Below are 27,392 nucleotides of genomic sequence, written 5' to 3' on the forward strand. Positions count from 1 at the left end.
ACTGGGTTTACCCTATTTATACTGATACTGGGTTAACCCTATTTATACTGATACTGGGTTTACCCTATTTATACTGATACTGGGTTAACCCTATTTATACTGATACTGGGTTAACACTATTTATACTGATACTGGGTTAACCCTATTTATACTGATACTGGGTTAACACTATTTATACTGATACTGGGTTAACCCTATTTATACTGATACTGGGTTAACCCTGTTTATACTGATACTGGGTTAACACTATTTATACTGATACTGGGTTAACCCTATTTATACTGATACTGGGTTAACACTATTTATACTGATACTGGGTTTACCCTATTTATACTGATACTGGGTTAACCCTGTTTATACTGATACTGGGTTAACCCTATTGGTGCGATGCATAGGGTGTTTTCCTTTTACGCCAGCGACCTGGGCTCACTGCCCTGCTGTTTGCTACAATGTTAATACCATAGGCTGCCCAACATCCATTGAACAAAGCGACACAATAATATGAGGGGAAGTATTTTTGTATAATATCAGTAAGTGTTGATTTAGAGTTGTCTTCTGGGTTCAGCCTTGTAGCTGCCTTTATCAATTGGGTGAAATGTAACTAATGACATCACAATGACATGTCCCAGTTTAAATCACCATGACAACCATTTCATTATTTCTCCAGAGCAGCAAGTAAATCTAGAGACTCAACCTTTGTAGAATCACAATCACCTTTATTCACCAAGTACATTTACACATACAGATAGATGTAGGATCTTCATTTGAGCCAGTTTACTACAGCAGGAAAATATTCCTGCAGCAACAGGAAATGTGAATTATTATCTGAATTGTAATTAATGGACATTTCTGTAGGGGTTGATACATTTTTCGTGAGGAAAACTCAAGTCTGAAATTTCTAAATGGAAATTACGAACTTCAGAAGCCTTTTAAACCTCAAAAACACTACAAGTTTTACATTTCCTGCATTACAGTTGATATTCAGTACAGTGGCTATACAGTTGATATACAGTACAGTGGATATACAGTTGATTTACAGAACAGTGGATATACAGTTGATATACAGTACAGTTGATATACAGTACAGTTGATATACAGTACAGTGACTATACAGTTGATATACAGTACAGTGACTATACAGTTGATATACAGTACAGTGGATATACAGTTTATAAACAGTACAGTGGATATACAGTTGATATACAGTACAGTGGATATACAGTTGATATACAGTACAGTGGATATACAGTTGATATACAGTACAGTGGATATACAGTACAGTGTATATACAGTTGATATACAGTAAGGTGACTATACAGTTGATATACAGTACAGTGGATATACAGTTGATAAACAGTACAGTGGATATACAGTTGATATACAGTACAGTGGATATACAGTTGTTATACAGTACAGTGGATATACAGTACAGTGGATATACAGTTGATAAACAGTACAGTGGATATACAGTTGATATACAGTACAGTGGATATACAGTACAGTGGATATACAGTTGATAAACAGTACAGTGGATATACAGTTGATATACAGTACAGTGGATATACAGTACAGTGGATATACAGTACAGTGGATATACAGTTGATATACAGTACAGTGGATATACAGTTGATATACAGTACAGTTGATATACAGTACAGTTGATATACAGTACAGTGGCTATACAGTTGATAAACAGTGGATGTTCACATTTACAGTATCAGTATAAATATATTTAAAATAGATGAACAGAGAGTTAATGCAGTATAGTTCAGTTATTTAGTGTTCAGTTCAGAGATGGCTTGATGTGGTGCAGCGTAGAGTGTATAGTCCTTTAGTCTCTATGGGCCAGTTGGTGAGGGCCACAGCATAGTCCTTTAGTCTCTATGGGCCAGATGGCCAGTTGGTGAGGGCCACAGCATAGTCCTTTAGTCTAGATGGGCCAGATGGCCAGTTGGTGAGGGCCACAGCATAGTCCTTTAGTCTCTATGGGCCAGGTGGCCAGTTGGTGAGGGCCACAGCATAGTCCTTTAGTCTCTATGGACCAGGTGGCCAGTTGATGAGGGCCACAGCATAGTCCTTTAGACTCTATGGGCCAGATGGCCAGTTGATGAGGGCCACAGCATAGTCCTTTAGTCTCTATGGGCCAGATGGCCAGTTGGTGAGGGCCACAGCGTAGTCCTTTAGTCTAGATGGGCCAGATGGCCAGTTGGTGAGGGCCACAGCTTAGTCCTTTAGTCTCTATGGGCCAGGTGGCCAGTTGGTGAGTGCCACAGCATAGTCCTTTAGTCTCTATGGGCCAGATGGCCAGTTGGTGAGGGCCACAGCATAGTCCTTTAGTCTCTATGGGCCAGATGGCCAGTTGGTGAGGGCCACAGCATAGTCCTCTAGTCTCTATGGGCCAGATGGCCAGTTGGTGAGGGCCACAGCATAGTCCTCTAGTCTCTATGGGCCAGATGGCCAGTTGGTGAGGGCCACAGCATAGTCCTTTAGTCTCTATGGGCCAGGTGGCCAGTTGGTGAGGGCCACAGCATAGTCCTTTAGTCTCTATGGGCCAGGTGGCCAGTTGGTGAGGGCCACAGCATAGTCCTTTAGTCTCTATGGGCCAGATGGCCAGTTGGTGAGGGCCACAGCATAGTCCTTTAGTCTCTTTGGGCCAGATGGCCAGTTGGTGAGGGCCACAGCATAGTCCTTTAGTCTAGATGGGCAGGATGGCCAGTTGGTGAGGGCCACAGCATAGTCCTTTAGTCTCTATGGGCCAGGTGGCCAGTTGGTGAGGGCCACAGCATAGTCCTTTAGTCTCTATGGGCCAGATGGCCAGTTGGTGAGGGCCACAGCATAGTCCTTTAGTCTAGATGGGCAGGATGGCCAGTTGGTGAGGGCCACAGCATAGTCCTTTAGTCTCTATGGGCCAGATGGCCAGTTGGTGAGGGCCACAGCATAGTCCTTTAGTCTCTATGGGCCAGGTGGCCAGTTGGTTAGGGCCACAGCATAGTCCTGTAGTCTCTATGGGCCAGATGGCCAGTTGGCGAGGGCCACAGCATAGTCCTTTAGTCTCTATGGGCCAGATGGCCAGTTGGTGATGGCCACAGCATAGTCCTTTAGTCTCTATGGGCCAGATGGCCAGTTGGTGAGGGCCACAGCATAGTCCTTTAGTCTCAATGGGCCAGATGGCCAGTTGGTGAGGGCCACAGCATAGTCCTTTAGTCTCTATGGGCCAGATGGCCAGTTGGTGAAGGCCACAGCATAGTCCTTTAGTCTCTATGGGCCAGGTGGCCAGTTGGTGAGGGCCACAGCATAGTCCTTTAGTCTCTATGGGCCAGGTGGCCAGTTGGTGAGGGCCACAGCATAGTCCTCTAGTCTCTATGGACCAGATGGCCAGCTGACGAGGGCCACAGCATAGTCCTTTAGTCTCTATGGGCCAGATGGCCAGTTGGTGAGGGCCACAGCATAGTCCTCTAGTCTTTATGGGCCAGATGGCCAGTTGGTGAGGGCCACAGCATAGTCCTTTAGTCTCTATGGGCCAGGTGGCCAGTTGGTGAGAGCCACAGCATAGTCCTTTAGTCTCTATGGACAAGATGGCCAGTTGGTGAGGGTCACAGCATAGTCCTCTAGTCTCTATGGGCCAGTTGGCCAGTTGGTGAGGGCCACAGCATAGTCCTTTAGTCTCTATGGGCCAGATGGCCAGTTGGTGAGGGCCACAGCATAGTCCTTTAGTCTCTATGGACCAGGTGGCCAGTTGGTGAGGGCCACAGCATAGTCCTTTAGTCTCTATGGGCCAGGTGGCCAGTTGGTGAGGGCCATAGCATAGTCCTTTAGTCTCTATGGGCCAGATGGCCAGTTGGTGAGGGCCACAGCATAGTCCTTTAGTCTGTATGGACCAGATGGCCAGTTGGTGAGGGCCACAGCATAGTCCTTTAGTCTCTATGGGCCAGATGGCCAGTTGGTGAGGGCCACAGCGTAGTCCTTTAGTCTAGATGGGCCAGATGGCCAGTTGGTGAGGGCCACAGCATAGTCCTTTAGTCTCTATGGGCCAGATGGCCAGTTGGTGAGGGCCACAGCATAGTCCTTTAGTCTCTATGGGCCAGATGGCCAGTTGGTGAGGGCCACAGCATAGTCCTTTAGTCTAGATGGGCCAGATGGCCAGTTGGTGAGGGCCACAGCATAGTCATTTAGTCTCTATGGGCCAGATGGCCAGTTGGTGAGGGCCACAGCATAGTCCTTTAGTCTCTATGGGCCAGGTGGCCAGTTGGTGAGGGCCACAGCATAGTCCTTTAGTCTCTATGGGCCAGATGGCCAGTTGGTGAGGGCCACAGCATAGTCCTTTAGTCTCTATGGGCCAGATGGCCAGTTGGTGAGGGCCACAGCATAGTCCTTTAGTCTCTTTGGGCCAGATGGCCAGTTGGTGAGGGCCACAGCATAGTCCTTTAGTCTAGATGGGCAGGATGGCCAGTTGGTGAGGCCCACAGCATAGTCCTTTAGTCTCTATGGGCCATGTGGCCAGTTGGTGAGGGCCACAGCATAGTCCTTTAGTCTCTATGGGCCAGATGGCCAGTTGGTGAGGGCCACAGCATAGTCCTTTATTCTAGATGGGCAGGATGGCCAGTTGGTGAGGGCCACAGCATAGTCCTTTAGTCTCTATGGGCCAGATGGCCAGTTGGTGAGGGCCACAGCATAGTCCTTTAGTCTCTATGGGCCAGGTGGCCAGTTGGTTAGGGCCACAGCATAGTCCTGTAGTCTCTATGGGCCAGATGGCCAGTTGGCGAGGGCCACAGCATAGTCCTTTAGTCTCTATGGGCCAGATGGCCAGTTGGTGATGGCCACAGCATAGTCCTTTAGTCTCTATGGGCCAGATGGCCAGTTGGTGAGGGCCACAGCGTAGTCCTTTAGTCTCAATGGGCCAGATGGCCAGTTGGTGAGGGCCACAGCATAGTCCTTTAGTCTCTATGGGCCAGATGGCCAGTTGGTGAAGGCCACAGCATAGTCCTTTAGTCTCTATGGGCCAGGTGGCCAGTTGGTGAGGGCCACAGCATAGTCCTTTAGTCTCTATGGGCCAGATGGCCAGTTGGTGAGGGCCACAGCATAGTCCTTTAGTCTCTATGGGCCAGGTGGCCAGTTGGTGAGGGCCACAGCATAGTCCTCTAGTCTCTATGGACCAGATGGCCAGCTGACGAGGGCCACAGCATAGTCCTTTAGTCTCTATGGGCCAGATGGCCAGTTGGTGAGGGCCACAGCATAGTCCTCTAGTCTCTATGGGCCAGATGGCCAGTTGGTGAGGGCCACAGCATAGTCCTTTAGTCTCTATGGGCCAGGTGGCCAGTTGGTGAGAGCCACAGCATAGTCCTTTAGTCTCTATGGACAAGATGGCCAGTTGGTGAGGGTCACAGCATAGTCCTCTAGTCTCTATGGGCCAGTTGGCCAGTTGGTGAGGGCCACAGCATAGTCCTTTAGTCTCTATGGGCCAGATGGCCAGTTGGTGAGGGCCACAGCATAGTCCTTTAGTCTCTATGGACCAGGTGGCCAGTTGGTGAGGGCCACAGCATAGTCCTTTAGTCTCTATGGGCCAGGTGGCCAGTTGGTGAGGGCCATAGCATAGTCCTTTAGTCTCTATGGGCCAGATGGCCAGTTGGTGAGGGCCACAGCATAGTCCTTTAGTCTGTATGGACCAGATGGCCAGTTGGTGAGGGCCACAGCATAGTCCTTTAGTCTCTATGGGCCAGATGGCCAGTTGGTGAGGGCCACAGCGTAGTCCTTTAGTCTAGATGGGCCAGTTGGCCAGTTGGTGAGGGCCACAGCATAGTCCTTTAGTCTCTATGGGCCAGGTGGCCAGTTGGTGAGGGCCACAGCATAGTCCTTTAGTCTCTTTGGGCCAGATGGCCAGTTGGTGAGGGCCACAGCATAGTCCTTTAGTCTAGATGGGCAGGATGGCCAGTTGGTGAGGGCCACAGCATAGTCCTTTAGTCTCTATGGGCCAGGTGGCCAGTTGGTGAGGGCCACAGCATAGTCCTTTAGTCTCTATGGGCCAGATGGCCAGTTGGTGAGGGCCACAGCATAGTCCTTTAGTCTAGATGGGCAGGATGGCCAGTTGGTGAGGGCCACAGCATAGTCCTTTAGTCTCTATGGGCCAGATGGCCAGTTGGTGAGGGCCACAGCATAGTCCTTTAGTCTCTATGGGCCAGGTGGCCAGTTGGTTAGGGCCACAGCATAGTCCTGTAGTCTCTATGGGCCAGATGGCCAGTTGGCGAGGGCCACAGCATAGTCCTTTAGTCTCTATGGGCCAGATAGCCAGTTGGTGATGGCCACAGCATAGTCCTTTAGTCTCTATGGGCCAGATGGCCAGTTGGTGAGGGCCACAGCATAGTCCTTTAGTCTCAATGGGCCAGATGGCCAGTTGGTGAGGGCCACAGCATAGTCCTTTAGTCTCTATGGGCCAGATGGCCAGTTGGTGAAGGCCACAGCATAGTCCTTTAGTCTCTATGGGCCAGGTGGCCAGTTGGTGAGGGCCACAGCATAGTCCTTTAGTCTCTATGGGCCAGGTGGCCAGTTGGTGAGGGCCACAGCATAGTCCTCTAGTCTCTATGGACCAGATGGCCAGCTGACGAGGGCCACAGCATAGTCCTTTAGTCTCTATGGGCCAGATGGCCAGTTGGTGAGGGCCACAGCATAGTCCTTTAGTCTCTATGGGCCAGATGGCCAGTTGGTGAGGGCCACAGCATAGTCCTTTAGTCTCTATGGGCCAGATGGCCAGTTGGTGAGGGCCACAGCATAGTCCTTTAGTCTAGATGGGCCAGATGGCCAGTTGGTGAGGGCCACAGCATAGTCATTTAGTCTCTATGGGCCAGATGGCCAGTTGGTGAGGGCCACAGCATAGTCCTTTAGTCTCTATGGGCCAGGTGGCCAGTTGGTGAGGGCCACAGCATAGTCCTTTAGTCTCTATGGGCCAGATGGCCAGTTGGTGAGGGCCACAGCATAGTCCTTTAGTCTCTATGGGCCAGATGGCCAGTTGGTGAGGGCCACAGCATAGTCCTTTAGTCTCTTTGGGCCAGATGGCCAGTTGGTGAGGGCCACAGCATAGTCCTTTAGTCTAGATGGGCAGGATGGCCAGTTGGTGAGGCCCACAGCATAGTCCTTTAGTCTCTATGGGCCATGTGGCCAGTTGGTGAGGGCCACAGCATAGTCCTTTAGTCTCTATGGGCCAGATGGCCAGTTGGTGAGGGCCACAGCATAGTCCTTTATTCTAGATGGGCAGGATGGCCAGTTGGTGAGGGCCACAGCATAGTCCTTTAGTCTCTATGGGCCAGATGGCCAGTTGGTGAGGGCCACAGCATAGTCCTTTAGTCTCTATGGGCCAGGTGGCCAGTTGGTTAGGGCCACAGCATAGTCCTGTAGTCTCTATGGGCCAGATGGCCAGTTGGCGAGGGCCACAGCATAGTCCTTTAGTCTCTATGGGCCAGATGGCCAGTTGGTGATGGCCACAGCATAGTCCTTTAGTCTCTATGGGCCAGATGGCCAGTTGGTGAGGGCCACAGCGTAGTCCTTTAGTCTCAATGGGCCAGATGGCCAGTTGGTGAGGGCCACAGCATAGTCCTTTAGTCTCTATGGGCCAGATGGCCAGTTGGTGAAGGCCACAGCATAGTCCTTTAGTCTCTATGGGCCAGGTGGCCAGTTGGTGAGGGCCACAGCATAGTCCTTTAGTCTCTATGGGCCAGATGGCCAGTTGGTGAGGGCCACAGCATAGTCCTTTAGTCTCTATGGGCCAGGTGGCCAGTTGGTGAGGGCCACAGCATAGTCCTCTAGTCTCTATGGACCAGATGGCCAGCTGACGAGGGCCACAGCATAGTCCTTTAGTCTCTATGGGCCAGATGGCCAGTTGGTGAGGGCCACAGCATAGTCCTCTAGTCTCTATGGGCCAGATGGCCAGTTGGTGAGGGCCACAGCATAGTCCTTTAGTCTCTATGGGCCAGGTGGCCAGTTGGTGAGAGCCACAGCATAGTCCTTTAGTCTCTATGGACAAGATGGCCAGTTGGTGAGGGTCACAGCATAGTCCTCTAGTCTCTATGGGCCAGTTGGCCAGTTGGTGAGGGCCACAGCATAGTCCTTTAGTCTCTATGGGCCAGATGGCCAGTTGGTGAGGGCCACAGCATAGTCCTTTAGTCTCTATGGACCAGGTGGCCAGTTGGTGAGGGCCACAGCATAGTCCTTTAGTCTCTATGGGCCAGGTGGCCAGTTGGTGAGGGCCATAGCATAGTCCTTTAGTCTCTATGGGCCAGATGGCCAGTTGGTGAGGGCCACAGCATAGTCCTTTAGTCTGTATGGACCAGATGGCCAGTTGGTGAGGGCCACAGCATAGTCCTTTAGTCTCTATGGGCCAGATGGCCAGTTGGTGAGGGCCACAGCGTAGTCCTTTAGTCTAGATGGGCCAGTTGGCCAGTTGGTGAGGGCCACAGCATAGTCCTTTAGTCTCTATGGGCCAGGTGGCCAGTTGGTGAGGGCCACAGCATAGTCCTTTAGTCTTTATGGGCCAGATGGCCAGTTGGTGAGGGCCACAGCATAGTCCTTTAGTCTCTTTGGGCCAGATGGCCAGTTGGTGAGGGCCACAGCATAGTCCTCTAGTCTCTATGGGCCAGATGGCCAGTTGGTGAGGGCCACAGCATAGTCCTTTAGTCTAGATGGGCCAGATGGCCAGTTGGTGAGGGCCACAGCATAGTCCTTTAGTCTCTATGGGCCAGGTGGCCAGTTGGTGAGGGCCACAGCATAGTCCTTTAGTCTCTTTGGGCCAGATACCCAGTTGGTGAGGGCCACAGCATAGTCCTTTAGTCTCTATGGGCCAGATGGCCAGTTGGTGAGGGCCACAGCATAGTCCTCTAGTCTCTATGGGCCAGATGGCCAGTTGGTGAGGGCCACAGCATAGTCCTTTAGTCTCTATGGGCCAGGTGGCCAGTTGGTGAGGGCCACAGCATAGTCCTTTAGTCTCTATGGACAAGATGGCCAGTTGGTGAGGGTCACAGCATAGTCCTCTAGTCTCTATGGGCCAGATAGCCAGTTGGTGAGGGCCACAGCATAGTCCTTTAGTCTCTATGGGCCAGAATGCCAGTTGGTGAGGGCCACAGCATAGTCCTTTAGTCTCTATGGACCAGGTGGCCAGTTGGTGAAGGCCACAGCATAGTCCTTTAGTCTCTATGGGCCAGGTGGCCAGTTGGTGAGGGCCATAGCATAGTTCTTTAGTCTCTATGTACCAGATGGCCAGTTGGTGAGGGCCACAGTATAGTCCTTTAGTCTCTATGGGCCAGATAACCAGTTGGTGAGGGCCACAGCATAGTCCTTTAGTCTCTATGGACCAGGTGGCCAGTTGGTGAGGGCCACAGCATAGTCCTTTAGTCTCTATGGGCCAGATGGCCAGTTGGTGAGGGCCACAGCATAGTCCTTTAGTCTCTATGGACCAGGTGGCCAGTTGGTGAGGGCCACAGCATAGTCCTTTAGTCTCTATGGGCCAGGTGGCCAGTTGGTGAGGGCCATAGCATAGTCCTTTAGTCTCTATGGGCCAGATGGCCAGTTGGTGAGGGCCACAGCATAGTCCTTTAGTCTGTATGGACCAGATGGCCAGTTGGTGAGGGCCACAGCATAGTCCTTTAGTCTCTATGGGCCAGATGGCCAGTTGGTGAGGGCCACAGCGTAGTCCTTTAGTCTAGATGGGCCAGTTGGCCAGTTGGTGAGGGCCACAGCATAGTCCTTTAGTCTCTATGGGCCAGGTGGCCAGTTGGTGAGGGCCACAGCATAGTCCTTTAGTCTTTATGGGCCAGATGGCCAGTTGGTGAGGGCCACAGCATAGTCCTTTAGTCTCTTTGGGCCAGATGGCCAGTTGGTGAGGGCCACAGCATAGTCCTCTAGTCTCTATGGGCCAGATGGCCAGTTGGTGAGGGCCACAGCATAGTCCTTTAGTCTAGATGGGCCAGATGGCCAGTTGGTGAGGGCCACAGCATAGTCCTTTAGTCTCTATGGGCCAGGTGGCCAGTTGGTGAGGGCCACAGCATAGTCCTTTAGTCTCTTTGGGCCAGATACCCAGTTGGTGAGGGCCACAGCATAGTCCTTTAGTCTCTATGGGCCAGATGGCCAGTTGGTGAGGGCCACAGCATAGTCCTCTAGTCTCTATGGGCCAGATGGCCAGTTGGTGAGGGCCACAGCATAGTCCTTTAGTCTCTATGGGCCAGGTGGCCAGTTGGTGAGGGCCACAGCATAGTCCTTTAGTCTCTATGGACAAGATGGCCAGTTGGTGAGGGTCACAGCATAGTCCTCTAGTCTCTATGGGCCAGATAGCCAGTTGGTGAGGGCCACAGCATAGTCCTTTAGTCTCTATGGGCCAGAATGCCAGTTGGTGAGGGCCACAGCATAGTCCTTTAGTCTCTATGGACCAGGTGGCCAGTTGGTGAAGGCCACAGCATAGTCCTTTAGTCTCTATGGGCCAGGTGGCCAGTTGGTGAGGGCCATAGCATAGTTCTTTAGTCTCTATGTACCAGATGGCCAGTTGGTGAGGGCCACAGTATAGTCCTTTAGTCTCTATGGGCCAGATAACCAGTTGGTGAGGGCCACAGCATAGTCCTTTAGTCTCTATGGACCAGGTGGCCAGTTGGTGAGGGCCATAGCATAGTCCTTTAGTCTCTATGGGCCAGATAACCAGTTGGTGAGGGCCACAGCATAGTCCTTTAGTCTCTATGGACCAGGTGGCCAGTTGGTGAGGGCCACAGCTTAGTCCTTTAGTCTCTATGGGCCAGGTGGCCAGTTGGTGAGGGCCACAGCATAGTCCTCTAGTCTCTATGGGCCAGATGGCCAGTTGGTGAGGGCCACATCATGGGGAAAGAAACTGTTCAGATGGGGGTCTATAACATCCAATCACAGAGGTTTACAGCAGCTGACAGTTGTAATGTTATTGATAATAACTCAAACTGCCTTATTCAGATAAAGACAATCTCTGTACAGATGTAGGATCTTAATTTGAGCAACCTGTTGCAGGAAAACTTTAACTTGTACTGTATTTGAGTTTGTTTAAGTTTTTTAAAAAGTTTCTGAAGATGATAAATTCAATTTTTCCATTTGAAAATGTTTCATTAATTATAATCTACGTAATAATTAAAATGTCCTGTTGCTGCAGGAACATTTTCCTGCTGTAGCAAACTGGCTCAAATTAAGATCCAACATCTGTAGCAATATACCTCTCTTTAATGTACATGGCTCTATCAGGATTCACTTTTGACCATTTGACATCTTTTATTTACTGTTGTTTAGGCTGGTTGAATGAGTTGTCTATGAAAGCTACTTCATCTGCAAGAATACAAGCTGCTGCACCAGTGACTGTAAGTTATGTGATTTGCTCATGTGAAATAAAAAATTTGTTTGTAGCCTACGCAGTTACAAAATGGCTGTTGAAACTGTGGCACATATTTCTCGGTAACATTAAATAAATGTGTTGGTATGTAGGAAAGACGGGCAGACTCTCGTACTGTAGGTCTAGGCTACCTACAAACTATTATAAGGTTAGGTCGACGTCAGACATTCAATAGTCAGAGTAGGTTGGAGCTATGATCACTTATCATACTGACACACCTGATGGGCTCTGTGAACTGATCTGAACAGGTTTAGGCTGGTCATCTATGATATGTAGGCTATAGCCGAGGTATAGACCTCGATCTGCATATCACTAACAAACTTCTATTATACATTATAACCTAGCCTACTTTACATAATATAACACCTCTTACTTGTTGCAAATAAACTTTCTGAATGGATCAAAGATTTCCCCCTCAGATCAATCATGTCCGTTTTAGCCCTTCTGTCTACATTCTCAGACACGTTTAGAAAACAACAGATTGAAAGACAATAAATATCCTACTTTTATTTCACACAAATAATTGTGAGACATGGCCTTGTGTTGCTGTACTGTCTAGAACTACCTTCAAAAACAGTTACTTATTATTATTATTATTATTGACAGTTACCATGGAGATGTCATTTCACAGCTACATATTCATGTGATTGCATTAAATCATCTGATTGTTTCTATGTCTGTTAGTAAATGTTTTATAGGAGATAATTAATAAATGATAACAAGAATTACTGTGTTAACCACAACCAACATGTTGGATCTCTGTTTAGGGGTCAGTGCTCTAAAATGAGTCTCTCTGGGGAGAGAGAGGAGGGGGTCCCTGCCTCTAAACTGAGTCTCTCTGGGGAGAGAGAGGAGGGGGGCCCTGCCTCTAAAATGAGTCTCTCTGGGGAACATGTCACCAAAGCTAAGAGGTGAGATGACAATTTTTTAAATAATTATTAACAGTTTATTTCCAAAATGCATCACATTTGTTTTTTCATTAGAAATGGTTGCTTATGGGTACCTTCAATATTACTGTTCTCAGATTTAGTTAATAGATTTTAGATGGGTATATCTTTATTAAATTATTATTACTATTATTACTGTCCTTCAATATTACTGTTCTCAGATTTAGTTAATAGATTTTAGATGGGTATATCTTTATTAAATTATTATTACTATTATTACTGTCCTCTTTTTCAAGATGTGGCCGATTTAAACAGACAGAATACATTTTTAAAAGAAGATAAAAATTTTTTTTACGACATCCTGTTTCTAAATGGCTGCTGGGTAAATTGCATCTAAATCTTCGTTCGTAGGGATCGAATTGAGCGAATGATGCACAGGTTCACTGAGTTACAAACCAAAAGGACAGGTCTAGCAAATTGATTTGTAGATCTGACCTAGTTGCTACCTCAGATTATGAGCCTAGCAGGTGTCTGGAATGAGTTATGTAGTACCCACAGAAGGCCACAGGGAGGAGCAAGAGAGCTATAAACCCATACTGTTTTTACCTTAAAAACCCTGAACGTAACAATCAATCAAATGTATTTATAAAGCCCTTTTTACATCAGCAGATGTCACAAAGTGCTATACAGAAACTCTAACCCTACGTATTACCTATTTTAGCCTTAACCCCTAACCCTAATTCTCGGGTAGGGTAGCCTAGAACACTTTTCGAAACTGTTTTGGTAATAACATTATGTTAGTAAATAGAACTATAGCACCAAACAGCATTTAGATTATTTTGTTAATCAAAACCTGTCTAAGCATTTAGCTTTTATTGTTTTGTTATTTTATTATATTTATTATTGGAAGGCAGAACATTTGACAAACAAGACACATTAGTTTTATTTTCAAATGTGGTTTGAACTGGGTGACCTAGTAACCTCTATGTGAAAGTCCAGCAACAGGAATGGGATAGGTGGGGCAGGTTTGAGATCTAAGGAATTAACAAGAAAAATACACTTTATTTCTCAGCTGTCTCACCAATGTCTGTACATGAATTAATAACTTTTAATTGCTAAATATTTCCACTAGATGGCAGCATAAGACCACGAAGCGTCAGCTATAGGCTACAAGCAGCAATATGATTGAAGTAAAATAGCATGAAACCACAGACTTTATGTCCCATGATTTTCTAAAATGGTCACACATTACTTTAGTTAGCTGTATATCTTGTATTAGGGCTGTGTTGCTTTTGGGAGAGCAAAAATATAGTGATTATAGCAGGTATTGAACCCCGGGTAAATAATCACTAGTCAGAACCTCAACCTCAGTAAACATTCATTATAAAAAATCATCTTAATATCTGATATTGCGAGTAAACAACCTCGGAATAGAAAAGACAAGAGTGCGTCTTCCAGCCCACCAATAAATTACATAATTCAACCCTCCCGGTTAGTAAATTTACCTCAACATGCCCTTCGCTTTCAGATAAAAACAGGTAATAATAAACATGAATCATCATTATATTACTTCACAGTAATCTGTTAAATGCTTTTTCAGTCCTTCCTCTTGTGTTAGCAGTGTGGAAAGGGACAGAAAGAAGCACACAGGAGTTTTCCTGTGAGGGGGAGTGGTGGTGTATCCAGGGAGAAAACTAATCTTCTGAAATGTCATTTGTGGTCTTATGCTGCCATCTATTGGAATTATGTAGCAACTGCAGTAGTACTGAATAATGCATAATTCCTTACTAAAATAGTAATTACTCAGAATTGCAAAATATACAATCTTCTAGATAATTTTACCACTTACAACCATAAAATAACCACTTATAGCATAACAAACAATTAAATTGACATAAACCAAAAACACCATACATTTAGTTTATTTAGTTAATTACCAAATTGAGCCGGTCGGTCACATTTTAGAGTGAGGCAGATATATATCATTTTGCAAAATAAACATGATTTTTGTCTCTCTGAAATGAAACCATCTAGATTTTAAACAAATCACTGTATGTGAGAGATGTAATGTTTGTCTCTGTTGTGTTGAAGTACAATCAAGCAGGAGAGACCAGCCTCCCCTGTTCCCAGCTGTGTGTCCATGAAGAGTGACTGGTCTATGGAGCCTCCTATACAGTTTAGAGAGGGAGTCTTTTCTACTGAACAAAGGTAAGAAGAACTCATGGGTCATGGTCAGTGAGTTAAACAACACTGTCTCTAGTCATTTCTCCTCTCCCATTTTCCCATTTATTTTGTTGTTTTCATAATCCATAAGGTAATTATTCTGTCCATTTTCATAGTCCTAAAACAATATTAAACACAACATTCCCTCAGTGTGTGTGTGTGTGTGTGCACTCCCTGGATGAAGAGATATAATCTCCATTCTGATAGCCTAGTCAGTTTTACACCTACCTACATGTACATATCAACTATATTACCTAAACTACCTGGTACCCCTGCACATTGACTCAGTACTGGTACTCCTCATAGCCTCATTATTACCTCAACTACGTGGTACCCCTGCATATTGACTCAGTACTGGTAATCCTTATAGCCTCATTATTACCTCAACAATCTGGTACCCTGCACATTGACTCAGTACTGGTACTCCTTATAGTCTCATTATTACCTCAACTACCTGGTACCCCTGCACATTGACTCAGTACTGGTACTCCTTATAGTCTCATTATTACCTCAACTACCTGGTACCCCTGCACATTGACTCAGTACTGGTACTCCTTATAGCCTCATTATTACCTCAACTACCTGGTACCCCTGCACATTGACTCAGTACTGGTACTCCTTATAGTCTCATTATTACCTCAACTACCTGGTACCCCTGCACATTGACTCAGTACTGGTACTCCTTATAGTCTCATTATTACCTCATACTACCTGGTACCCCTGCACATTGACTCAGTACTGATACTCCTTATAGTCTCATTATTACCTCAACTACCTGGTACCCCTGCACATTGACTCAGTACTGGTTCTCCTTATAGTCTCATTATTACCTCAACTACCTGGTACCCTGCACATTGACTCAGTACTGGTACTCCTTATAGTCTCATTATTACCTCAACTACCTGGTACCCTGCACATTGACTCAGTACTGGTACTCCTTATAGTCTCATTATTAACTCAACTACCTGGTACCCCTAAACATTGACTCAGTACTGGTACTCCTTATAGTCTCATTATTACCTCAACTACCTGGTACTCCTGCACATTGACTCAGTACTGGTACTCCTTATAGTCTCATTATTACCTCAACTACCTGGTACCCTGCACATTGACTCAGTACTGGTACTCCTTATAGTCTCATTATTACCTCAACTACCTGGTACCCTGCACATTGACTCAGTACTGGTTCTCCTTATAGTCTCATTATTACCTCAACTACCTGGTACCCCTAAACATTGACTCAGCACTGGTACTCCTTATAGCCTCATTATTACCTCAACTACCTGGTACCCTGCACATTGACTCAGTACTGGTTCTCCTTATAGTCTCATTATTACCTCAACTACCTGGTACCCTGCACATTGACTCAGTACTGGTACTCCTTATAGTCTCATTATTACCTCAACTACCTGGTACCCTGCACATTGACTCAGTACTGGTTCTCCTTATAGTCTCATTATTACCTCAACTACCTGGTATCCCTGCACATTGACTCAGTACTGGTACTCCTTATAGTCTCATTATTACCTCAACTACCTGGTACCCCTGCACATTGACTCAGTACTGGTACTCCTTATAGTCTCATTATTACCTCAACTACCTGGTACCCCTGCACATTGACTCAGTACTGGTACTCCTTATAGTCTCATTATTACCTCAACTACCTGGTACCCCTGCACATTGACTCAGTACTGGTTCTCCTTATAGCCTCATTATTGTTAGAAACTGGATCAGCAGCACTACAAGGTATCACGTCTGGTGAACAGGTGAACAGGTCAGAGTTCATATCCTCAGGCAGACCAGTAGAAACTGGATCAGCAGCACTACAAGGTATCACGTCTGGTGAACAGGTCAGAGTTCATATCCTCAGTCAGACCAGTAGAAACTGGATCAGCAGCACTACAAGGTATCACGTCTGGTGCATCATGTATCAGTACTGATAGGATGGAAAGAAAGGGAGCGCTGTTCTTGGATCAGGCCTAAAGCTACTGGTTATATTGTAATCTGATTGTAATAGTCCTAAAGCTACTAGTTATATTTTAATATGATTGTAATAGGCCAAAAACTACTGGTTATTTTTTAATCTGATTGTAATAGTCCTAAAGCTACTGGTTATATTTTAATATGATTGTAATAGTCCTAAAGCTACTGGTTATATTTTAATATGATTGTAATAGTCCTAAAGCTACTGGTTATATTTTAATATGATTGTAATAGGCCTAAAGCTACTGGTTATATTTTAATCTGATTGTAATAGTCCTAAAGCTACTGGTTATATTTTAATATGATTGTAATAGGCCTAAAGTCTACTGGTTATATTTTAATATGATTGTAATATTCCTAAAGCTACTGGTTATATTTTAATATGATCGTAATATTCCTAAAGCTACTGGTTATATTTTAATATGATCGTAATAGACCTAAAGCTACTGGTTATATTTGAATCTGATTGAAATAGGCCTAAAGCTTTTGGTTATATTTTAATATGATTGTAATAGGCCTAAAGCTACTGGTTATATTTTAATATGATCGTAATAGTCCTAAAGCTACTGGTTATATTTTAATATGATCGTAATAGTCCTAAAGCTACTGGTTATATTTTAATATGATTGTAATAGGCCTAAAGCTACTGGTTATATTTTAATCTGATTGTAATAGTCCTAAAGCTACTGGTTATATTTTAATATGATTGTAATAGGCCTAAAGTCTACTGGTTATATTTTAATATGATTGTAATATTCCTAAAGCTACTGGTTATATTTTAATATGATCGTAATATTCCTAAAGCTACTGGTTATATTTTAATATGATCGTAATAGACCTAAAGCTACTGGTTATATTTTAATCTGATTGAAATAGGCCTAAAGCTTTTGGTTATATTTTAATATGATTGTAATAGGCCTAAAGCTACTGGTTATATTTTAATATGATCGTAATAGTCCTAAAGCTACTGGTTATATTTTAATATGATTGTAATAGGCCTAAAGCTACTGGTTATATTTTAATCTGATTGTAATAGTCATAAAGCTACTGGTTATATTTTAATATGATTGTAATAGGCCTAAAGCTATTGGTTATATTTTAATATGATTGTTATAGGCCTAAAGCTACTGGTTATATTTTAATATGATTGTAATAGTCATAAAGCTACTGGTTATATTTTAATATGATTGTAATAGGCCTAAAGCTATTGGTTATATTTTAATATGATTGTTATAGGCCTAAAGCTACTGGTTATATTTTAATATGATTGTAATAGACCTAAAGCCTACTGGTTATATTTTAATATGATTGTAATAGGCCTAAAGCTACTGGTTATATTTTAATATGATTGTAATAGGCCTAAAGCTATTGGTTATATTTTAATATGATTGTTATAGGCCTAAAGCTACTGGTTATATTTTAATATGATTGTAATAGACCTAAAGCCTACTGGTTATATTTTAATATGATTGTAATAGGCCTAAAGCTACTGGTTATATTTTAATATGATTGTAATAGTCCTAAAGCTACTGGTTATATTTTAATATGATTGTAATAGGCCTAAAGCCTACTGGTTATATTTTAATATGATTGTAATAGTCCTAAAGCTACTAGTTATATTTTAATATGATTGAAAGAGGCCTAAAGCTACTGGTTATATTTTAATATGATTGTAATAGTCCTAAAGCTACTAGTTATATTTTAATATGATTGTAATAGGCCTAAAGCTACTGGTTATATTTTAATATGATTGTAATAGTCCTAAAGCTACTAGTTATATTTTAATCTGATTGAAAGAGGCCTAAAGCTACTGGTTATATTTTAATCTGATTGTAATAGGCCAAAAGCTACTGGTTATATTTTAATATGATTGTAATAGTCCTAAAGCTACTGGTTATATTTTAATATGATTGTAATAGTCCTAAAGCTACTGGTTATATTTTAATCTGATTGTAATAGGCCAAAAGCTACTGGTTATATTTTAATATGATTGTAATAGTCCTAAAGCTACTGGTTATATTTTAATATGATTGTAATAGGCCTAAAGCTACTGGTTTTATTTCAATATGATCGTAATAGGCCTAAAGCTACTGGTTATATTTTAATATGATTGTAATAGTCCTAAAGCTACTGGTTATATTTTAATATGATTGTAATAGGCCTAAAGCTACTGGTTATATTTTAATCTGATTGTAATAGTCATAAAGCTATTGGTTATATTTTAATATGATTGTAATAGTCATAAAGCTACTGGTTATATTTTAATATGATTGTAATAGGCCTAAAGCTACTGGTTATATTTTAATATGATTGTAATAGTCCTAAAGCTATTGGTTATATTTTAATATGATTGTAATAGTCATAAAGCTACTGGTTATATTTTAATATGATTGTAATAGGCCTAAAGCTACTGGTTATATTTTAATCTGATTGTAATAGGCCAAAAGCTACTGGTTATATTTTAATATGATTGTAATAGTCCTAAAGCTACTGGTTATATTTTAATATGATTGTAATAGTCCTAAAGCTACTGGTTATATTTTAATATGATTGTAATAGGCCTAAAGCTACTGGTTATATTTTAATATGATTGTAATAGGCCTAAAGCTACTGGTTATATTTTAATATGATTGTAATAGGCCTAAAGCTACTGGTTATATTTTAATCTGATTGTAATAGGCCAAAAGCTACTGGTTATATTTTAATATGATTGTAATAGTCCTAAAGCTACTGGTTATATTTTAATATGATTGTAATAGTCCTAAAGCTACAGGTTATATTTTAATATGATTGTAATAGGCCTAAAGCTACTGGTTAAATTTTAATATGATTGTAATAGGCCTAAAGCTACTGGTTATATTTTAATCTGATTGTAATAGGCCTAAAGCTACTGGTTATATTTTAATATGATTGTAATAGTCCTAAAGCTACTGGTTATATTTTAATATGATTGTAATAGTCCTAAAGCTATTGGTTATATTTTAATATGATTGTAATAGTCATAAAGCTACTGGTTATATTTTAATATGATTGTAATAGGCCTAAAGCTACTGGTTATATTTTAATCTGATTGTAATAGGCCAAAAGCTACTGGTTATATTTTAATATGATTGTAATAGTCCTAAAGCTACTGGTTATATTTTAATATGATTGTAATAGTCCTAAAGCTACTGGTTATATTTTAATATGATTGTAATAGGCCTAAAGCTACTGGTTATATTTTAATATGATTGTAATAGACCTAAAGCTACTGGTTATATTTTAATATGATTGTAATAGGCCTAAAGCTTTTGGTTATATTTTAATATGATTGTAATAGACCTAAAGCTACTGGTTATATTTTAATATGATTGTAATAGGCCTAAAGCTACTGGTTATATTTTAATATGATTGTAATAGACCTAAAGCTACTGGTTATATTTTAATATGATTGTAATAGGCCTAAAGCTACTGGTTATATTTTAATATGATTGTAATAGGCCTAAAGCTACTGGTTATATTTTAATATGATTGTAATAGGCCTAAAGCTACTGGTTATATTTTAATCTGATTGTAATAGTCCTAAAGCTACTGGTTATATTTTAATATGATTGTAATAGGCCTAAAGCTACTGGTTATATTTTAATCTGATTGTAATAGTCCTAAAGCTACTGGTTATATTTTAATATGATTGTAATAGTCCTAAAGCTACTGGTTATATTTTAATATGATTGTAATAGTCATAAAACTACTGATTATACTTTAATATGATTGTAATAGGCCTAAAGCTACTGGTTATATTTTAATCTTATTGAAAGAGGCCTAAAGCTACTGGTTATATTTTAATATGATTGTAATAGGCCTAAAGCTACTGGTTATATTTTAATATGATTGTAATAGTCCTAAAGCTACTGGTTATATTTTAATATGATTATAATAGTCCTAAAGCTACTGGTTATATTTAATATGATTGTAATAGTCCTAAAGCTACTGGTTATGTTTTAATATGATTGTAATAGGCCTAAAGCTACTGGTTATATTTTAATATGATTGTAATAGTCCAAAAGCTACTGGTTATATTTTTATATGATTGTAATAGTCCTAAAGCTACTGGTTATATTTTAATATGATTGTAATAGGCCTAAAGCTACTGGTTTTATTTAATATGATTGTAATAGTCCTAAAGCTACTGGTTATGTTTTAATATGATTGTAATAGGCCTAAAGCTACTGGTTATATTTTAATATGATTGTAATAGTCCAAAAGCTACTGGTTATATTTTTATATGATTGTAATAGTCCTAAAGCTACTGGTTATATTTTAATATGATTGTAATAGGCCTAAAGCTACTGGTTTTATTTAATATGATTGTAATAGTCCTAAAGCTACTGGTTATGTTTTAATATGATTGTAATAGGCCTAAAGCTACTGGTTATATTTTAATATGATTGTAATAGTCCAAAAGCTACTGGTTATATTTTTATATGATTGTAATAGTCCTAAAGCTACTGGTTATATTTTAATATGATTGTAATAGGCCTAAAGCTACTGGTTTTATTTAATATGATTGTAATAGTCCTAAAGCTACTGGTTATGTTTTAATATGATTGTAATAGGCCTAAAGCTACTGGTTATATTTTAATATGATTGTAATAGTCCAAAAGCTACTGGTTATATTTTTATATGATTGTAATAGTCCTAAAGCTACTGGTTATATTTTAATATGATTGTAATAGGCCTAAAGCTACTGGTTTTATTTAATATGATTGTAATAGTCCTAAAGCTACTGGTTATGTTTTAATATGATTGTAATAGGCCTAAAGCTACTGGTTATATTTTAATATGATTGTAATAGGCCTAAAGCTACTGGTTTTATTTAATATGATTGTAATAGTCCTAAAGCTACTGGTTATGTTTTAATATGATTGTAATAGGCCTAAAGCTACTGGTTATATTTTAATATGATTGTAATAGGCCTAAAGCTACTGGTTTTATTTAATATGATTGTAATAGTCCTAAAGCTACTGGTTATATTTTAATATGATTATAATAGTCCTAAAGCTACTGGTTATATTTAATATGATTGTAATAGTCCTAAAGCTACTGGTTATGTTTTAATATGATTGTAATAGGCCTAAAGCTACTGGTTATATTTTAATATGATTGTAATAGTCCAAAAGCTACTGGTTATATTTTTATATGATTGTAATAGTCCTAAAGCTACTGGTTATATTTTAATATGATTGTAATAGGCCTAAAGCTACTGGTTTTATTTAATATGATTGTAATAGTCCTAAAGCTACTGGTTATGTTTTAATATGATTGTAATAGGCCTAAAGCTACTGGTTATATTTTAATGTGATTGTAATAGGCCTAAAGCCTACTGGTTATATTTTAATATGATTGTAATAGTCCTAAAGCTACTGGTTATATTTTAATATGATTGTAATATGCCTAAAGCTACTGGTTTTATTTTAATATGATTGTAATAGGCCTAAAGCTACTGGTTATATTTTAATATGATTGTAATAGGCCTAAAGCTACTGGTTATATTTTAATATGATTGTAATATGCCTAAAGCTACTGGTTATATTTTAATATGATTGTAATAGGCCTAAAGCTACTGGTTATATTTTAATATGATTGTAATAGTCCTAAAGCTACTGGTTATATTTTAATATGATTGTAATAGGCCTAAAGCTACTGGTTATATTTTAATGCTCATCTTGCTTTTCATTTGAAGCATAATTTCATTGCTTGTTTCTATCAACTTTAAAGACATTTGCAACTTTGTATTTGTAGTCAACTTTGTTCTAAAGTTATCAGTGGTCACAGAGAGACTGATAAACCATGTGATTCTATGTTTAGCTGAGATCTTCTGTGTATAAAGTGATGCGGGAGGGTAATAAAAGCATTTAACGACACACTCAGCTGTTCCACGTTAATAACGATGGTTTTGGGAAACAGCTTAGAGATTTAACGATGCTCCTACGAAGGTTTTAATGATGAACTGAGCTTTAATATGCTTTTGGGAAACCAGGTCCTGGATAAAAACATCTGCAGAATTCAAAAGTAAATGTTTTACATTCAGATCTCATATTACTGGATTTATTATTTTATGTATAATTTGTACAGTTCTTTATTAAACATGTAGTTCTTTGTTACATTTGACTGTGTAAAACCTAGCAGTACTACTGATTTCTCTGAGAGTGAGGCAGATATATATTATTACTGTGTAAAACCTAGCAGTACTACTGATTTCTCTGAGAGTGAGGCAGATATATATTATTACTGTGTAAAACCTAGCAGTACTACTGATTTCTCTGAGAGTGAGGCAGATATATAGTATTACTGTGTAAAACCTAGCAGTACTACTGATTTCTCTGAGAGTGAGGCAGATATATATTATTACTGTGTAAAACCTAGCAGTACTACTGATTTCTCTGAGAGTGAGGCAGATATATATTATTACTGTGTAAAACCTATCAGTACCACTGATTTCACTGAGAGTGAGGCAGATATATATTATTACTGTGTAAAACCTAGCAGTACTACTGATTTCTCTGAGAGTGAGGCAGATATATATTATTACTGCGTAAAACCTATCAGTACCACTGATTTCACTGAGAGTGAGGCAGATATATATTATTACTGTGTAAAACCTAGCAGTACTACTGATTTCTCTGAGAGTGAGGCAGATATATATTATTACTGTGTTAAACCTAGCAGTACTACTGATTTCACTGAGAGTGAGGCAGATATATATTATTACTGTGTAAAACCTAGCAGTACTACTGATTTCTCTGAGAGTGAGGCAGATATATAGAATTACTGTGTAAAACCTAGCAGTACTACAGATTTCTCTGAGAGTGAGGCAGATATATATTATTACTGTGTAAAACCTAGCAGTACTACTGATTTCTCTGAGAGTGAGGCAGATATATATTATTACTGTGTAAAACCTAGCAGTACTACTGATTTCTCTGAGAGTGAGGCTGATATATATTATTACTGTGTAAAACCTAGCAGTACTACTGATTTCTCTGAGAGTGAGGCAGATATATATTATTACTGTGTAAAACCTAGCAGTACTACTGATTTCTCTGAGAGTGAGACAGATATATATTATTACTGTGTAAAACCTAGCAGTACTACTGATTTCTCTGAGAGTGAGGCAGATATATATTATTACTGTGTAAAACCTAGCAGTACTACTGATTTCTCTGAGAGTGAGGCAGATATATATTATTACTGTGTAAAACCTAGCAGTACTACTGATTTCTCTGAGAGTGAGGCAGATATATAGAATTACTGTGTAAAACCTAGCAGTACTACTGATTTCTCTGAGAGTGAGGCAGATATATAGTATTACTGTGTAAAACCTAGCAGTACTACTGATTTATCTGAGAGTGAGGCAGATATATATTATTACTGTGTAAAACCTAGCAGTACTACAGATTTCTCTGAGAGTGAGGCAGATATATATTATTACTGTGTAAAACCTAGCAGTACTACTGATTTCTCTGAGAGTGAGGCTGATATATATTATTACTGTGTAAAACCTAGCAGTACTACTGATTTCTCTGAGAGTGAGGCAGATATATATTATTACTGTGTAAAACCTAGCAGTACTACTGATTTCTCTGAGAGTGGGGCAGATATATATTATTACTGAATAAAACCAGCTGTACTACTGGTTCCTCTGAGAGTGAGGCAGATATATATTATTACTGTGTAAAACCTAGCAGTACTACTGATTTCTCTGAGAATGAGGCAGATATATATTATTACTGTGTAAAACCTAGCAGTACTACTGATTACTCTGAGAGTGAGGCAGATATATATTATTACTGTGTTAAACCTAGCAGTACTACTGATTTATCTGAGAGTGAGGCAGATTTATATTATTACTGGGTAAAACCTAGCAGTACTACTAATTTCTCTGAGAGTGGGGCAGATATATATTATTACTGTATAAAACCTAGCAGTACTACTGATTTCTCTGAGAGTGAGGCAGATATATATTATTACTGTGTAAAACCTAGCAGTACTACTGATTTCTCTGAGAGTGAGGCAGATATATATTATTACTGTGTAAAACCTAGCAGTACTACTGATTTCTCTGAGAATGAGGCAGATATATATTATTACTTTGTAAAACCTAGCAGTACTACTGATTACTCTGAGAGTGAGGCAGATATATATTATTACTGTGTAAAACCTAGCAGTACTACTGATTCCTCTGAGAGTGAGGCAGATATATATTATTACTGTGTAAAACCTAGCAGTACTACTGATTTCTCTGAGAGTGGGAAAGATATATATTATTACTGTGTAAAACCTAGCAGTACTACTGATTTCTCTGAGAGTGAGGCAGATATATATTATTACTGTGTTAAACCTAGCAGTACTACTGATTTATCTGAGAGTGAGGCAGATTTATATTATTGCTGTGTAAAACCTAGCAGTACTACTGATTTCTCTGAGAGTGGGGCAGATATATATTATTACTGTGTAAAACCTAGCAGTACTACTGATTTCTCTGAGAGTGAGGCAGATATATAGCATTCAGGAAAAAAACATGATTATTTGTCTCTTTGAAAGGAAACCATCAAGTGATAGATTTTAAACAAATACTTGTCTGTCATTGAACAACCCCCTGCCGTGATTAGATAGTGGAAAAAAACATGGATATATAGTGTTTTGGAATGAAACCCTTCAATTGCTTATAATACCATTAGTTCCCAACAGTTACAATGTTGTATTTTAATAAAAATATATAATAAAATGCAGAACCCCTGCAAAATGCGGAGCACCAGGCTGGAAACCACTGATCTGAAACCTTTAGGATATTCAGCAATGCACTGTGGGGACACTGTGGGGACAGACATAAATCTCTTGGCATGTTTTATTAACTATATATGTTGTCTCTGACCTGGTATCAGTGACATGACATCATCATCTTTAGTCTAGATTAGACTAGAGGCTGAAGGTCTGTTTCTGTTGTGTTGAAGCCCAATCCATCAGGAGAGACCAGACTCACCCAGCTGTCTGTCCATGAATAATGACGGGTCTATGGACATTTTCTATGATTGCGAAGATGGAGACTTTTCTGCATTTACAGGGTAAGTAGTACTCATGGTGTATTAGTCACATACATAAAGTGTCACGGCCGTCGCCGGAATGAGACCAAGGGGCAGCGTGCTGAGCGTACATTTCTTTATTTATAATGTCGCCAACAAAAAAGAAACAAAGGCACGACCGTGAAGCTTATAAGGCTATAGTGCCCCTAACAAAGACAACTTCCCACAAACACAAACGGGGAAAAGGCTGCCTAAGTATGATTCCCAATCAGAGACAACGATAGACAGCTGTCCCTGATTGAGAGACCATACCCGGCCTAAACATAGAAACACAAAAACCTAGAAAACAGAACATAGAATGCCCACCCAAATCACACCCTGACCAAACCAAATAGAGACATAAAACGGCTCTCTAAGGTCAGGGCATGACATTAGCAGATGTTATTTACAATGACGGCCTAGGAACAGTGGGTTAATAACTGCCTTGTTCAGGGGCAGATGTTTACCTTGTCAGCTCAGGGATTCGATCTAGCAATCTTTCAGTTACTGGCCCAACACTCTAACCACGAGGCTACCTGCCGCCCAGACATACATGGTATTACATGTTATACATAATTATTATACATAAATCATTGCCAAAAGCACAAGACACTTGCATATAGGTCTATATTATTAATGGATTGATTATATATGTCACGTTCTGACCTTTATTTCCTTTGTTTTATCTTTATTTAGTATGGTCAGGGCGTGAGTTGGGGTGGGCAGTCTATGTTAGTTTTTCTATCATTTGGGATTTCTATGTTCGGCCTAGTATGGTTCTCAATCAGAGGCAGCTGTCAATCGTTGTCCCTGATTGAGAATCATACTTAGGTAGCCTGGGTTTCACTTTTGGTTTGTGGGTGTTTGTTTCCGTGTCAGTGTTTGTCGCCACACGGTACTGTTTCGGTTTTGTTAATGTTCACATTTATTGTTTTGTGTTTCATAGTGTTCAGTGTTTTTCTTATTAAAATCGTCATGAACACTTACCACGCCGAATCTTGGTCCGATCCTTACTCCTCTTCAGAAGAAGAGGAAATCTGCCGTTACAATATAGAAATATCAAAACATAATTTTAACTACTCCAAAGCAATTACATGTGGCGCAGGAACCACTGACTCTGCATTATTCTATAGTATTATCAAAACACCTGCTATTAACTCTTAACTACTTAGGGCAGCTCACGAGGTGTCCTAAATATCTGCCGACTAGGTGGGACTAGAGACTTCATGCATAGCTTTAATTTATACCCATAAGTGTAAAATGTCTTTATTCTCAGCACTTATACGACAAATTTTCTACTCTGAGACGCTTTGTGGATATGGGCCCATTGTAACGGCCGTTGGTGGAAGAAGGTGAGGACCAAGGTGCAGCGTGGTGGGTGTTCATATTGTTTAATAGAAACTGAACACTAAATACAAAAATAACAAAAGGAATAACCGAAGCAGTTCTGAAAGGTGAAACAAACACTAAACAGAAAACAACTACCCACAAAACCCATGTGGGCAAGAGCTACCAAAGTATGGTTCTCAATCAGAGACAACGATAGACAGCTGTCCCTGATTGAGAACCATACCCGGCCAAAAACAAAGAAATACAAAAACATAGAAAAAAGAACATAGAATGCCCACCCTAGTCACACCCTGGCCTAACCAGAATAGAGAATAAAAGCCTATATATGGCCAGGGCGTGACACCCATATCTCAAAACATTGTTATAAAAAAACTAAAAAATATATATATATTACTAATGTACCCCCTGTAAAGACTGGGTTTAGTTGATTGTGTTGCACTGTTCATGTCCGCGTTCTGGAACTGCCCGCGT

The 27,392-nt window shown here is 40.8% G+C and overlaps 1 protein-coding gene across 4 annotated transcripts in view; it reads left to right on the forward strand.

The window, feature by feature from the left end:
- The window catches only part of LOC139583688 (NLR family CARD domain-containing protein 3-like), a 672,088-nt gene that overhangs the window by 215,492 nt on the left and 429,204 nt on the right, over nt 1–27,392 (forward strand). For all 4 annotated transcript variants that reach the window (XM_071326905.1, XM_071326078.1, XM_071415422.1 and 1 more), the window contains exon 5: nt 25,464–25,574. In XM_071326905.1, coding sequence (XP_071183006.1) covers nt 25,464–25,574 — 111 coding nt within the window. The remainder of the gene's footprint in view (nt 1–25,463; nt 25,575–27,392) is intronic.

The sequence above is a fragment of the Salvelinus alpinus genome, chromosome 1 (genome assembly GCF_045679555.1).
Source record: "Salvelinus alpinus chromosome 1, SLU_Salpinus.1, whole genome shotgun sequence".
NCBI lineage: Eukaryota > Metazoa > Chordata > Actinopteri > Salmoniformes > Salmonidae > Salvelinus > Salvelinus alpinus.